At 39.8% G+C, this 16,385-nt stretch overlaps 1 protein-coding gene across 2 annotated transcripts in view; it reads right to left on the reverse strand.

Annotated features, from left to right (window-relative positions):
• The window catches only part of LOC107376029 (cGMP-dependent protein kinase 1), a 144,791-nt gene that overhangs the window by 22,472 nt on the left and 105,934 nt on the right, over positions 1-16,385 (reverse strand). For both annotated transcript variants that reach the window (XM_015944911.3, XM_015944909.3), the window contains exons 5-7: positions 14,544-14,607; positions 9,500-9,577; positions 5,881-5,975 (exon numbers count right to left, since the gene is read on the reverse strand). In XM_015944911.3, the coding sequence (XP_015800397.1) occupies positions 5,881-5,975; positions 9,500-9,577; positions 14,544-14,607 (237 nt within the window). The remainder of the gene's footprint in view (positions 1-5,880; positions 5,976-9,499; positions 9,578-14,543; positions 14,608-16,385) is intronic.

A 16,385-nucleotide genomic window follows, 5' to 3' on the forward strand; every position in this document is an offset into this window, starting at 1 on the left:
GTTTGTCTGTAGACCACCTGCCCCACCATGTTCTTCTCTTTTTATGTCTTCATAAATTACCAATTACCTACTTAAGATTTTCTATCCAGTTGCTTTCAGTGAGTTTTGCATAAATTGTCTATTTCATTCTTTTCCCTTTCTGACTGGCTCTTTTTCATGCCCTCGTTCATCAAACTCACGTTTTAAAACCACATGAATGTAAAAACATCAAACCTTTATTTAGAACAACATGTTTCTCACAGTACCACCAGATCCCCCTGTCTCGCGTGTCCTACATGCATTTTAATGATCTTTTATATCCTGAAGTCATTAGTTTTTAGCATATGGAGGAAATCTTGCCATCTGCACAGCTCCAGATGTTCCAGGATCATTACATTCAGCAGCTCCAGTATTCCCTATGAAAGTAAACATGACCGTGTTTTAACAGCACATAAGCTGGGATTTATTTTCCTCATGAAACCGTTTAAGTCATGGTGGAAATCTCTTGTGTTTTAAAGGGATTATCATTTGAAACCTGGCTTATGACGCTTCTGAATCCAATAGCCACTAGATGGCGACATCTCCTTTCATGTTCTTGTTCATGTCATAGCTTGGGTGAGTTTAAGTATTCTTTTTCTACCTTGCTGTTATAAAAACAAAGCAAGTCAATAAAATTTCATCTTAACAATATCCTTTAGAGCCAGAAATCTTACAAAGATATTTACATGGTACGAACTATGAATAATGATAAGTGATTTGATTGTACAATACATGAATTCAAACGTCTTGTTCAACGTGACTGGAGTACATACTGCTGGCAGAGATGTGTGTAGGTTTGGGAAATCCTGTTTTTTGTCTGCAAAATCTGGGAATATTTCTGCAAACACAAGCTGCTGCTGCTTATTAGCAGCAGTTATGCTCACATGTTTCACACTAATGTTTACAAAAGCCTCACAAAGACTGTGAAAATTCACTGTGTCAGTCAGTAACAACACGGAGACGTCTTTGACAAGAGACTATTGCAACCAAGAAAGGAAGTAAGGAAAAAGAAGGGCTGAATAAAATGAGCTTTTGGCTGGGCATATGATATTTAAATGTCAAATATAAAACTTAAAGCTGCAATAGGGAGTCTAAGTCTCCTCCCTTTCCTCAGGGGTCAGAGGAAGACTGGTGTGTTCTTACTGTGTCTAGTTTCTAATTCCATTTTGTGGTTCTTTTTAAAACACAGGAAAGGTTTCTCTTTACCTTGCTAACATTTCATTTGCCGACTGCAAAACATCCTCAGAGCTGACGCTGATGGTTAAACGGAGTAGGAAGTGACGCCAACATCAGCGTCAGCTCTGAGGATGTTTTGCAGTCGGCAAACGAAACGTTAGAAAGGTAAAGAGAAACCTTTCCTGTGTTTTAAAAAGAACCCAAAATGGAATTAGATTCATAATTCCTATTACTACAAATCACACATCAGTATGTCGCATTTGTGACGTCACCACAGATTCTCCTCTCCCCTAGCGTAGCTGCTACTTACCAAATGACCAGATTTATGGTGGTTCTTTCCTCCAGATGGAAGGATTCGAAGCTTGCTGAACTTGCAGCCATTTTTCCTCTACTTTCCTTTCAAACCATGTCTGGTTTGATTACATCAATTTGATGGTGCACGTTTGTAGTTCGGATGTATTGTATGATTGCTTAGTATGAGGATTGCTGTAAAGACACTGACACTAGTCAGCAGAGGTGTGAACTTGAGTCACATGACTTGGACTCAAGTCAGACTTGAGTCGTTATTTTAATGACTTCTGACTTGACTTGATAAAATCTATAAAGACTTGACTTGACTCAGACTTGAAAGCCAATGACATGAAACCTGAATCAACTTGCATCTGTTGACTTGATGATGGCTTGAGCATATTTGATATTTTAGCACAAAAGTGGCACGACATGGACAAAAATCATAAATCATTCTTCGTTCTGGGTTTGATCTTGTACTGCTAACTGCATCAACACTTTGTTTATAATCAATTTCAGTTGCACTTTCTGCTTGTTTCAGCAAATAAATTAAGCTTTAAGAAACTTTATTTCTGGAATTTATTTATTATCACTGTCATTAAAATGAAGTTGGACAGATGACTTGATTAAGACTTGGACTTGACTTGGACTTGGTTGTCTTTGACTTGACTCGAGGCTTGACTGGAAAGACTTTTGACGTACTTGTGACTTGCAAAGCAGTCACTTGGTAACACCTCTGCGAGTCAGTGACTCGATGCCATTTGCTGGGTTCCTTATTTAGGGAACGTTTTACTGATTGGCTTAATGAACTGAACTGTATTGGAATGTTTACTTTGTGAAGTGCCTTGAGACGACTGTTGTCTTGATTTGGCGCTATTTAAATAAACTAAAACTATTTTCACACAAAACCTAAAATAACGTTTCCCCGCATTTGAAAATAAGCTTTTTCTTGGCATCAGAATGTGTTTTTTAAAATTCACAGACACCATATGTGAAATTCACGTAACAAACAAGATTCGAAAATAGTTTTATAGCCACACCGACTTATATTCCTTTTTTTGTTCTTCCGGGGACCCATGGTCCGAAGGAGATGGGTGTGACTTAAGCTCCATATTGCTAATATGGCTTAGGATCACACATGATTATGAGTCTGGGATGTGTGCAGACATGTTGATGGCTTCACAAGTGTAAACAAACCATGAAAACAAACAGAATTTTGCAGAGAATAAGCAGATTTGGAAGTAAAGGAAGTGTTAAGCAACATGTTAAAAGCTCAAAAAGGATGCAGAGTATACAGGGACACGTTAAAAAAGATGTCGTGGACCGATAAATGGACAAAGTCAACATTATAAACTGTCTGAATCCATGTGAAAGACCCAAGACTGGAGCACCAACGACAACTTGTTGCTGTTGCAGTTCTGCAGAATGGACATTTTCAGCTATCTAGTTTGTGGTGTGTGCAGATGTAAATGTCCGGAAGAGAAGTAAACGTTTCATTTGCTGGTTTTTCTAGTAAAACAATTAAAATTTGTTATCCCACAGAAGAAGTGTAGCAGGAGATGCTGTGGTGTTTCAGTGCATCCACATTAGCCTACCGGTTGGCACATTGGAAAGGCGTTCTGTTCACAGATGAGTCCCGATTTTCACTGATTAGGGCAGATTGCAGACGTCGTGTGGGTGAGCGGTTTACTGATGTCAACGTTGTGGAACGACTCGAGTGGCCAATGGTGGCGGTGGGGTGCTGGTATGGGCAGGCGTATGTTATGGTCAGACGAACACGTGCATTTTATTGATGGCATTTTAAATGCACAGAGGTACCGCGATGAGATCCTGAGGCACATTGTTGGGCCATTCATCCACGACCATCACCTCATGTTGCAGCATGATAACGCACGGCCCCATATTGCAAGGATCTGTGCACAATTCCTGGAAGCTGAAAACATCTCAGTTCTTGCCTAGCCAGCATACTCACAAGACATGTCACCCATTGAGCATGTTTGGGATGCTCTGCATCGGCGTATATGACAGCGTGTTCCAGTTCCTACCAATATTCTGCAACTTCTCACAGCTATTGAAGAGGAGTGAACCAATGTTCCACAGGCACGAATCAACAACCTGATCAACTTTATGCGAGGGAGATCTGTTGCCCTGCGTGAGGCAAATGGTGGCCACACCAGATAGTGACTGTTTTTTTAGCATGGAATTAGAACCACGACACAGCAAGAACACACCTAAGATAATAACCTGCATTCTTGTAGGACACTCAGCAAATTATGGATGCTACACCATGAGGCAGGCACACGTTAATATTCTACACAAGAGCACATAAGGTGAGCAACACCACAGATTATTGTTATTATTGTACACTGTCCTGGATTTGTTTTCTTTCTGCATCTCATCATTAGCCTGGCTGATCACCTGATAACTCCTGTCATCTAGTTATGACAGCATGAGGATGTCCTCACACACCTGTAACCTATCAGCTCATCTGGCAGAATAGAGAGAGAAGAGACAACACCACATCTCCTGTTCCTGGAAAGCCTTCGGCCATCCTTCGATGACTGAGAACCTCCATCAGCTCTGTCTCCTGTCTGCCTAAAATTATTATAATAAATATTGTGTTTGACAAGTTCTTTGTGCTGCCAAATATCTCATTTAGATTCCAGTTTTTATATTTTAATGGATATTTATAAATTACATTTATTGAATTATTACTTTGATGCATGTGTAACTAGCTCTATTGTAATGAATTAAACTAGCACCTCACTGTTAAAAGCTCATTTTAATTTCAAGCATGTTTAAGTATTTATGGACATGAACAAAAACAGGAAATACATAAATTGAGATTTATTTAATTATTACAACAAATAACTGTTTAGACAGGAAGGAATCATTCAAAGGCAAAATCTTCTGGAAGCTCCTGATCCTGAAGACACCGCCAGAGGAGACCCAGCTGCTGCACCAGAGGATCACCTACGACCAAGAGAAAGCTGGTATCAGTAAATAAATAATGAAATCAGGGCAGTTTTAGTGGGCTGCTTGTGATTGTGTAACATGAATGGACACATTACAGAATAATTTTCTCATGGGGTATTTTTATAACTTTCTCTGCAGCAGACAGAAACTTTAGGCCAGGGCTCCTGGAGAGCTGCTATGACACGTTTCAGTGGTTTTCCTGCTTTAACAGGTTAGATTAGCTGTTTGCTGCTGATTAAAACCAGGTGTGTTGAAGCAGATAAACCTCTAAAACATGCTGAATAATAGCTCTCTAGGGCTGTGGCGCTGAACCCTGCAGCTAATCTAATGCTATGGCTAACCGCTACTTACCATTCAGAGCTGGTTCTGTTGGGTCGGCTCCGGTGGTTTCAGGCAACTCACAAGCTAAAAACAATAAGGCTCAGGTCCGCTTGTCTCCTCCAAATAGATTTGGTCCTGTTCTTCTCGACTGTCTGGGTGGGTGGGGTGGGGTGGGGGATGTCCTCCACTTCTAATGACTGCTCGGAGAGAAAAAAGCTAGCTTCATCTCGTTACCCATCCGTCTTCGTCACTACCGCGGCTCCGCCCTCTCGGTCCGCCAGGCATCGCCTACTGATGTTGCATTTTTCAAAATGGATATGTGAGTTGCGAAGGACTCTGAGGCAGGCTTGACCAGCCATTTAAAGCTGCTTTTACCTAAACCTTTTATTTTCTTATTTTTAACTCAAATGTGTAATCATCTTTCATCTGTTTATGAAATTTTATAATTTTATTACTTTATTTTTTTCTGATGTTAATCTGTTTCTGTTTTGAGATTATTATGATTTCATGACTTTGTTTTATTTTGTTTTGATTTATGTGAAGCACTTTGTGATTCTGTCTTTGATAAGTGCTATATAAATAAAATTTACTTACTAACACACACGTAAACAGATTTCAGAACAATATTTCAGAGTCATGGGTGTTGTGTGTATGTATAGTTTTCAGATGTTTGACTTCAGCTCATAAAAATAGGAGCAAAAACAAAAGTGTTCCAATTATATTTTTGTTGAGTGTGCCTCCACTATACAGAACCATAAACACCAGAACACCTACATTTTCAATCAATGGCCTTTCGCATCTGCAGTGCCTGATGGTGATCAACTGTGAACACTTGGCATCTCATTATAATTTTGCACACTATTATTTCACGGCTTATTTCCATCTTAACATAAATGGTAAATATTACATGTAGCTAGTATTGAATATTGTACAGATTGTATCTTATCAAAGAGATTCACAGCTTAAGCCAAGTTCCTTTCTGTGCAAACCTGATTCAGATTCTGAGGGAAAGGATGTGCCAACGAGAGAAAATTAGTTCTGATACAGAGAAAAACAGAAGATTTATATTGAAAGAGGCAAGGTTATTAGGTTCAATCTCACCCTTGTAGTGCTTTCTCACCAAACCAGTCTCCTTTCCCAAGGCTGCGGAGGTAGACAGGCTCTCCGTTGGGTAAGTCTTCCCTGTTCACATTAACCTGTGAAAATAAAGCCATTGGAGAAGAATTAAAGTTCAAAGATGATTGAAGAAAACTGAAGATGGAACATGAGTGACAGGGAAAAGGAAAACAGTTATTATTGATCAAGGATGACAAACAGATGCTTAAACCAATATAAACAGCAGGGCTGTGTGAAATATCTTCCCTCGTAGTCTGTTACAGGTAATTGCCTTTATCACGCAGAACCTGAGAGGCACTGCTGACGACTTCATTAGCCAGATGACATGTAAGTGATGGCCCTCCGCTGAGCCCAAAGACTTTACAAATCAAAGGAATGACACTTGATTAGATTTATATAATGCGGATGGAGATTATACATTTGTCTAATTAAGGTTCCTGCCTTTATCCATTAATGGTAGCAAAGTATTTTGCACCAGCATGCTGTGTTCACTTGACTGACAAAGTAATTATCCATGAACATGTAATCATCAAAGAGCAGATAAAAACAACTTTTTAAAGCTTTCATTCACTCTTTTTTTTTTTCCTTTTTTCAATTGTCATGGTCTGCAATCTGCATCTCCCTCATGTGTCACCTTGTGTTCTCCATCCCTCTCTAGGTTTTTTCCCTTAGGTGTTCTCCCTAGGTTTCAGTGCCCCTGTGGTTCCCCAGCCCCCACCAGGCTCTCTTTTGGTTTCCCTCATGTTTTCCCTTAGACACCTCACTTATCATTAGTCTTCTGTATTAGTGTTATCTTGTCAGTATTCTCCCTTTAGTTCATTTTGCTCCCTTCCCCATGTTTAGGTCTGGTTTCCTCCCCTGCTCCGTTGTGCTCCTCCTCTCTGTTTTTTAGTCTCACCTGTGCACAATTCGCTAATACCCAGCCATTGTGTATATAACCCTGTCTGCGTCTCAGCATGTTGTTGTTCCAATGTCCTCTTGTCAGCGTTGCTTTACCCCCCCCCCCCCCCCCCCCCCAGGTCTCTAGGTTTCTGGCTTTGTGTCCTTCTAGGATTTTTGGCTTTCGTGCCCTTTCAGGTTTAATTTAGGCTTCGTCATTCTTAATAAAGAATGTTTTCCTTTACATCCTCTCATGCCTCGTGTCGTTCTGGGTATCTGTCAAGCCCCCACAATGCGGCTCAAAAATTGAGGCCAACCCCGAAGTACAAAAAATTGCAGTTCAACACTCATCCACTGGGGGCTGGTGTCAGAAGCGAGCAAATCCTCATTGACTCCCATGTTAAAAATACAATTTTCACAGCAGAAATAAACATGTTTACAGCCTGGTACCAAAACATGTTTTTTGTTTAAATTATCTATTTTACACTCATGGTAACTCTGAGGGGGGTGAATTTTTTTCTCACTCTTCTGTTTAAGTGTATTAAAAGCCTAAAATTCTGTAAAATTAATGAGCATCAGACCCACGTGACCACAGAGCTAGCTCCGTGGAAAGGCCTCAGTAGAGCCTTGGTCTGGCCTGGAAACTGCTCCGGGATTATGAGTCTCTGTGTTTGTGTATTCTTCTTTGGATATTTTTTGTGCAATTGTTGGACAAAATGACTTGCTGTGGCATTAATTGCACTAATAGAGCGTCCAAGGAGTCTCCACTTCATTTTTTTTGGTAAGTAAAATTATATTTATGTATTTTAGGTCACTGCCGAGCTGAGCTTAGATTTTAACATATACTGTTTAACCATGAAATTTAAATGTAATAGGGTAAACCCCAGTGCATTTAACATAATGCTGCACTTTAGAAAATGGGTTGAAATATAACATGTTGGTGGAGCTGGGTTCCGACTATCGGCTTGTGAAGCTCTCAAGAGACCGATGTTTTCCACCCGTTTCTCCCCTCCCCGCAGCCCGACGCATCTCTGTCTGATCGCGGCTTCTGTCTGCTGCGCGGGCTGCCGGCCGGCTTGTGGTTCTCCTCTCCCTGCAGCTCGGCACATCTCTGTCTGATCGCGGCTTCTGTCTGCTGCGCGGGCTGCCGGCCGGCTTGTGGTTCTCCTCTCCCTGCAGCTCGGCACATCTCTGTCTGATCGCGGCTTCTGTCTGCTGCACGGGCTGCCGGCTTTCAGCAGCTTTCGGGAGACCTCTGTGTTCCACCTGGTTTTACCCAGCGGTCAGCCCGGCGTATCTCTGACTCAGAAGCTCTGGTGTTGTGCACAGTTAACTCCGGTTGTAGCTAGGTCGCTACCTCTGTTAGCTTAGCTCCCATGTTAGCTTTGGGTTAGCTTCAGGTTAGCTTGTAGCTAGTTCGACAGGGTGTCGTCAGTTGATCCCAGCCTTACAGCCCCACCCTCAGCTCCACCTCTCTTCCCTTTTGTGGAATTGTCTGGGCTTGACGGAACCTGTGACACGGTTAAAATGGCGGTGGTGGCCGCCTCCCATTTAGCCTCAAAAATGTGTTATTGGAGCCTATGGAAACCCATTGTCCAATATTTATATGTCGATGGTATCTGCACATTGGGTCCTCCTCCTCCAACCCACAACGTGTGACATCAATAAGTCTGCTGTGGCCTATAGGAAAGCCTTGTGAGACGTTTCCTACAGAAAGAAAGCTCTGGTGCTCCTGGTTCAGGAAGTAGAAGTTAGCTGGAGGCGTGGGGGGCAGAAAATGTCAGAATTACTTGTATTCACTGTTATTCACTCTTTTTAGACATCTTGCCTTTGATTGGCTAACTGTGACTGTGGTAGTGTGACTCTACCACTGCATCTGTTCCGTCTGCAATGATGATGCTTTATCTCCACAAATAACACACGCCTGAAGGAGTTATGCTGTGTGATGGAGTTAGCTTCTACTTGCTTATACGCTCTCTGCTCTCTCATTGAAGCTAAACCAACACAGCCATCCCCAGTTGGGTGAGTCCATTAATGCTGATTTAGAGCATGATGTAGATCTATGTGGCTTTAACTGACCCGAGACTTTCCCCGTCTGTTGTCTTTCAGCAGCTAACATAGGAAATAGGGGTAGAAGACGATCTTCATGTTCAGCCCCCATGTTGAACTCAAATAAAAAGTAAACATTTTCTCAGTGCACCTGCTCTTTAAAGCTTTAAGGGGACTTAAGCTTTGTATGCTTATGAGAAAAGATATACTATTAAAATTCAACCAGGTGTCGCTTGGTGAGAAACAAGATTTGTAAGATTTAACGAATTTCAGGGACAAAAAGATTATAGCATTGAGGAAAACCAGTACCAAAGAAAAATTAAGGAGGAGGACTATCCGTCATCTTGGTCTCACATCGCAAGTGTGTGAAAGGCCCCCCTGGCAGTATTAGGACTGTGCTCGGTATGAAAGCCAGTGTTGATTACTGAAAGGGGAAATCAAAGTGACTCTGTACTCTTTCTAGATGCTCCCACTGCTGCTGAAGAGAATGATGAAAGAGGCAGCACTTTTGTCTATCTGACTATCTCAAGATGATTGATGGCAGCAAACTTCCATCCCAAAAACAGACCACCTCTTTGCATCAAAGGTTGGCATCATTTGCCGCGTGCACCGTGGCATCCTGCCTTATGATGAGGGTTATTTTGAGGGGGGAATAGCCAGGCAGGTCTATTCTCACCTTTCCTTTACTGATAATGAAGAAGGTGTCTCCTCTGGCCCCTTGTCTGATGATGTACTCCCCAGCTTCATAATGCGTCTGTCAGAAGAGAAGAAAACACGAGTGAGGAGGACCGGAGAAGACGAGTCATTGTAGATGACTTGTCCCATTTTTTTCATCTTGATAGCACTTCAGAAAGGACACAGAGAATTAATATGAGCAGCATCGTAAATAGATTTACTAGCTTTTTAATGAATTTATGTTTATGTCGTTTATGTGTTACAGAGTTACACGTTTTCATGTCTTCTATGAATTGCCTGCGTCAGAACACTTTACAACCTTGACTTTGAAAAGACAAAAGAGCTGCAAATCACACGTCTAACTCAATATGACAGCAAACCAGTCAGTTTGCTGTACTCTGCATATGACTACAAAAGGTTGTGGGTGTTGTAACACACTGTGCTCCATGGGTTCTGATCTGGACATCAGACGCTCGGCTGCCAGTCACACAGGGTGTAACACAGTCTTGCATTTTAAGTAAAATAAAAAGCGTTTACTCAAGGGTCAGCTTTTTGCAGGGTGAAGATGAAAAAATAGGTAAGATGAGATTTTTTTTAATAAATGTGAAAAACACCTTTGCACCATGGAGAAAACCCTTTTATGAAGTTATATTCTGACTGGAGCAGAGGGAGCACAGGATGCCACGGAAAACCTTCCAGGAGCTTTACCAAATAGCTTCAGGTTTAGTTTGGCAGCATAATTCACAGAGCTGCACTTGGAGAATAATCCTGAGTGAAATATGGAGCTCAATAGCTCCTGTTGGATCAAAAAGTCAGTTACCACGAGGTGTGTTTTATTGTTACTCTGTTTGACCCAGGAAATATGCTTTTACATTGCACACAAAGCAGATTGGTAGTCGTCTGCTGTGCATTAATAAAGACGCAAATTCAAGTGTTGTCATGAGTTTAAATCAGACTTTAAATTGGACACGTCTCCAAGGCAATCAATGGTCTTTATCATCTCTAAGTGACATTTTCCTATCATGTGTCCCGATGCAAAAAAACGGAGAACTACATAGAGATAAATCACTTAGATCCACACATCTGATTCATACATTTAATTATTTGAGTCATTGTCAAAGATGTTTGAATTTTCTTTTTTCTGCTTTAAACAGAATATTTGATCTCAGCTTTTGATGTAAAAGCATCTCTGCAATCTTATCAGTGAGAGAGCAGATTTGTAGCATAAACTCTATTCGAGCCTATTCATTTAATCGATTTAAATCCATTTATTAAACATGCAAAGAAGTCTCTAATATATTTTCTTCTGTATTTTTATTTTTATGATACAGCAATTCAAAAACGAAGCTACTTAGCTTTGCCATCTGCAGTATTTGTATTTTCCACCAGAGGGCAGAAGACGTGCAGACACATTCTGGCACCCAAAGCATTGAAAAATGACACTGGGTGACCAACTGTTTGTTTCCTTCGAGAGCAGAGCGTAGGTTTCCAATGCCCGCGGTAAAACGCACATTTCACTGACATTTAACCTCTAACCTCTTGCTATTTAACCTTCCCCTTCCCCTCACTCCCATCATAACCTTAACCCTGTTTCTCATTCTAAACTTCTCGTTACCGTGTTTGAGAGGGATGATGCAACAGGGAACAAAGTTTTGAAAGCACAAGAGGGTTAGGGTTAGGATGGGGGTGAGGGGAAGGTTAAATAGCAAGAGGGTAAAGGTTGCAGCAGTCGGAAACCGATGCTCTGGCACAGTGCATCGCCGCCAGACGCGTTGGGAGCCCCAACGTGTTGGAAACAAACAATCGGTCACTCAGCGCCAGTTTTTGACCCTGTGCGAGAATGTGTTGGTACAGAATAAAGTTTTTTTGAGGAATGTGTTAATCCTTTTAAAGATGTGGATCATTGTTTTTTCAACACATTTGCAGAGCTCTCCCTACCTATTCCACCTTGATCCACTGATTTCCCTCTTTCCTATTCACTCTCTTTCTTTCTTTACATTTTTTAATCACAACTGTCTATTTTTACCTATTTTCAACATATTTTTAATCATTTTCTAAATTCTTTTTTATGTTTTAAATTTTTTGTTTTTGTGAAGCTCCTCATGATTGTTAACTTGAGAGGCGCTATAGGAAAGATCGTTATCTTTCTTTCTTTCTAGTAGGAATGAATACCTTTTAAGTTGTACTTGAGGGGGAAGAAGTGACTAATGTGTTGTGCCCCTATATTTATGTTAATGGTTGTGCCCGAATGCGTTCATTGAATGATAATTTGTGAATTTGTTCGTTTTTTCGTGAACATTAACTGAACTCGTTCATATTTTGCCTGATGTACGTAAAAGTGAGTGCGTTCATGAATGCGTTCTTTCGCCATTCTAGCTCCAGATCTCCACAGAGCTTTTCCGGAGCTAACGCCTAGCTTAAATGTCCTGTTAACCATAGAGTTTATAAAAAGTAGAATCGGCAAATGTGGCCAAACATAGGCAGTAGCGGTTGGTGCGGCATCTACTCTTCTATGTCTATGCTGTGTGCAGGAGTCAAAGTTCATTCAGAAAAACTGAAACGAGACTTAACTGAAAGATTATACTTTTTTTTATGTTTTGCACTTTTAATATTGCACTTTGAGTTTACTACCTCAGCCTGCTTCCTAAGATTGTTTAACAATTTACCATTAAAATTATTTCATAAGCTATATATATATGTGTGTGTGAGAAAAAAGAACTATGAACTAAATTGTTTTAAAATGTATGAACTGAACTTTGAACTAGTTCGTTTTTTAAACAAACTTTCCCAGCACTGCAAGACGTTCTCTGCTGTTTCCTGGACGTTAAACCAACAACAGCCTTCCGCGTTGTGAGTCAAGATGGGTGAGTCCATGAATGTTAAGTGACAGCGTGACGTAGACCTGTCAGGATTTTCTAATCCTAGAGTTCAACCGTCTAGGAGGTAGGTGTAGGAGACGATTTTATGCTCAACCTGCATGTAAAACTCAGAGTGACTGATTGTAATCAGAAATAATCATTAAAAATGGTTTTTCAGAGTTCCACACCTTTAAATGGATGGATGTGATCCAAACCTGGTGAATCAAATTCAACACTAACAGATTTGGATATCTAATATAACAGAAAACAAGTGATTTCTACACAGTTCTTCTTACTAGTATTCACAGTATTTCAATCATGAAACAAAATAAATTGTTTTGCTGACGTTACACCTGCAACCTCTAGGGACTTTATCCAGAGTTTTGTTTTACACTAAAGGCTTTGGAATAATTAATTATTCCTTTGTTGCATTTTAGAGAGTTTTTTTATTCTCTGGATATTTCTCTGAGGACCTTTAACACATTTTTTTTGCCTCAATGATGAATGACCTTGTTTTCATAATTCTTCACAACTTTTGTTTAAGCTTTGCAAAAATTGCAACCATTAAACCTTGCGCACAAAGCAAACTATCCCAAGGTGTCACTGAAACAAAAAAAAAGGTAAAACATTACAAATTTCAAACCATAATATGATAACAATAACGATCAAACACCAGCCAGCATGGTGAAGGTGTGTGATGCACATCCATGAATCCTCTCACAGTGAATGAGCAAATTTGTCTTCTTTCATTTGAATTAAAATTTGTATAAATTATATGAGAAAGTAACAAATCAATTACATCCTAATGTGTGATTATTAACTCTTTGCAAATTGTTGTATAAAATAAATTCATGTTCATCCCACAGCAGTCGCTGTAAATAAAATTACTTCTACATTTCAGTCTTAAAAAATTTAGTCACTTTAAAATATACATTTAAATTTAAAAGACGTCATTTAGAAAAATAAGTAAACCTATCCCTTTGCAACTTTTTCATAATTTAATTTTTTTTTTATTCAGTATGTGCTAAAATGTCACTTTACAGGGTTAATGTCACTCAGACCCCCACCACGCTCTGTGACCAGAATATCGCACTTGCAACTTCGGAGTGAATTTCCAGTCCATATTGGATTTAGTAAAGTTGAGCTGACATGCCTGGCTTTGCAGTCTGCTTCTAGCATGTTCCCTGCATGTTTTACATCATGAACACAGCTGATTTGTATATTTTAGTGATGAATTGCTCCTGTAGACTCTAGTGAAGGCTGAGGAGACATTTCAGCTGTCAGATTAAGGTGTTTAATAGACAAACACGCAGCAAGGAGATATGTTTCACTTTTGTTTTTACTAACGGAGACTGGGGAGGGGTGCCAAATGTAAGCTAAAACTGCTCAGTATACTTTTAATATAGAATTCACTTGGATTGATTAAATGTTTATTTCCTCCATGTTGTTTATAAAATATAAATGAACAAACTTCAGTAATTTAGTTTGTTTCAATGGCATTCCATGACAGCTTCAAAGACTAGCATGACTACTGAAAATGATAATTAAATAAATGAGTAGATGGTCTAAAATGATATTTTTACAAAAAAAAATAGATTTTTTAAAATCTCCAGTTCTACAAAATCTCCCCTGTTTTTCTTTTGTAAATTTTATCTTTTTCCAACAACTGTTTTACAGTTTACAACACTCAAGCATAATTCATGCTCCAATCTTGACTGAGTAGATCTTGTTATCATTTAAAATCAACAGAAAGACGCAAGAAGGGGAAAAAAACTGCAAAAAAAACTTACTACATATCACCCTATAATAAGTGAAGGGGCTAAAAGCAGGTTACTATAGTAACACAAAAATCCTAATGGATACCAGATCACAGCTTTTAATAAAATGCATAACAGTGTGAGTGACTCAGCTTGCTTAGCTGGACTGTTTAAAAGCTGAAACGGCTTCTGGATGCAGTGTGCTGAATTCCTGAGCAGGTGTGTTGGGGAAAAAAATCTGTCACTTAGTAAATGGGTGACGCAATCCCACTCAGCACAAACTACAGAGCAACAGTTCTGTTATTCTAATGATAGTCAATAAAACATGCTTATATTTTTTTAAGTTGCCTTCAGTCACTACAACAGAACCTCTGGAATCTGTCAGAAGATACAAAGTAGTTTGTGCTGCAGATGTTAACAAGACTCATACCTCCTCAAGGACGTCAGCAAGCTTGCTCAGAATGTCTTCTTGCAGATCATGAAACGTAGGAACACTGCAAGGAAGAGGAGACAGCTTCAAACATGTGCAGACAATATGATTCATTATATGAATGGATCTAAAGATAGGACTCTCCCAAGAGAGTGACAGATTTACTTAATCTGACATCCAGAACCTTCAGGCTATTATTAAAGTGTGTGGTGCCGTCACGCCAGGATCTAAAGATCTTACAAAGCTCTGATTCTGAGGGAGATGACTAGAAATAAATCATTGCACTGTAACAATAGTAATATACAAGCAGGGTGGATTTCAAACAACAGCTGTTGTTTAGGATTTGATGCCCTTGAAACTTTGTCCAAAGGGCAGGCAGTTTGATGTAAAAGATGTCTTGAAGAGCTTGACATTTGTTTTGTCCAAGGACCTGAAAGTTACTTTTGCAACAGCTGGTGTCAAAGCACTCAACCCTCTCCCTACTTCCATGCTTACGGCTGAAAGCAACACCTCTCATTCATGCATGTGCACCTCTAGCTGGGCAACAGAGCTCAAACACACTGTTTTACAATTGGTATTCTCACTTTTTTGCTGTCCACACACACACACACACACACACACACACACACACACACACACACACACAGTGTGTGTGTGTGTGTGTGTGTGTGTGTATATATATATACATATATATATATATATATATATATATATATATATATATATATATATATAAGAGGATGAAACTGCTTGAGATGAGCCATCTCGTGTTCAAACAGGTCCTCTATACTTTACAACAAGTAAAGTCAAGATAACACAGTCAATTTGCTAAAAAGAAATCTGAACCATTGTTCGCAAACTGAAATGCAATTCAGAAATCTCTATCCCAAATATACTTTTTATCAAAAAGTCTAAGCATTTATGAAAACAATAAATAACACAGAAAAATATATTGAAGAGTTGGGGGTTACTGTAGATGCATAAATACTGATCCTCGAGAAAAAAAACAAAAATCTGTTGCAGTTTGGCATCACTTTATCATAAACCACAGTTCTAAACAGAAGACAAGATGTAATAGACCTTAAATCAGCATGTAATGTGTGATATGTAGGAATAAGGAGCACAAGAAACTAGAGAAGTACCAGGGCCTCAAAGTAGAACTTCAGAAAGCCCGGAAAGTGAGGACATCCGTGGTGCCCGTGGTCATTGGGGCACTCGGGGCAGTAACACCCAGACTGGAGGAGTGGCTAAAGCAGATCCCATGAAAAACATCAGATATCTCAGTCCAGAAAAGTGCAGTTCTAGAAACAGCTAAGATAGTGCACAACCCTCACGCTCCCAGGCCTCTTGTAGAGAACCCGAGCTCGGTAGGATGAAAACACCCACGGAGGGTGAGATGAGAATATATATATATATATATATATATATATATATATATATATATATATATATATATATATAGTCTAGGTATATCAAAAAATTGGCACACACACTGTGATTAACTAGCCTGGCCTGCCAGACTTCTCCTCTGTTTAATTCTGCACAGAGAAAGAGTCTGGTTACGCACAGGAAGAGAGGCACATGAAGGGCGGGACCAGCCAGCTCAAAAATAACCAATCAGAAAAAAGACGGAAATGCCGACTGTACCGCTGTAGTTTTTTAGCTGTAATCAAAAATGGCGTCTGGCGACAGTGTAAACATCTTTCTTTAGAAGAAAAGCTTTTAGCGCTTCTACTTGTTGTTTTGGAGACATTCAAGTCATTTAGAACAGAGGAAAGAGCCGCAGCGAACTCCGCTTCAGACGCCATGTTTACGACAAACTCAGCGTTATGGTGTGTGACG

The sequence above is a fragment of the Nothobranchius furzeri genome, chromosome 12 (assembly GCF_043380555.1).
Source record: "Nothobranchius furzeri strain GRZ-AD chromosome 12, NfurGRZ-RIMD1, whole genome shotgun sequence".
NCBI lineage: Eukaryota > Metazoa > Chordata > Actinopteri > Cyprinodontiformes > Nothobranchiidae > Nothobranchius > Nothobranchius furzeri.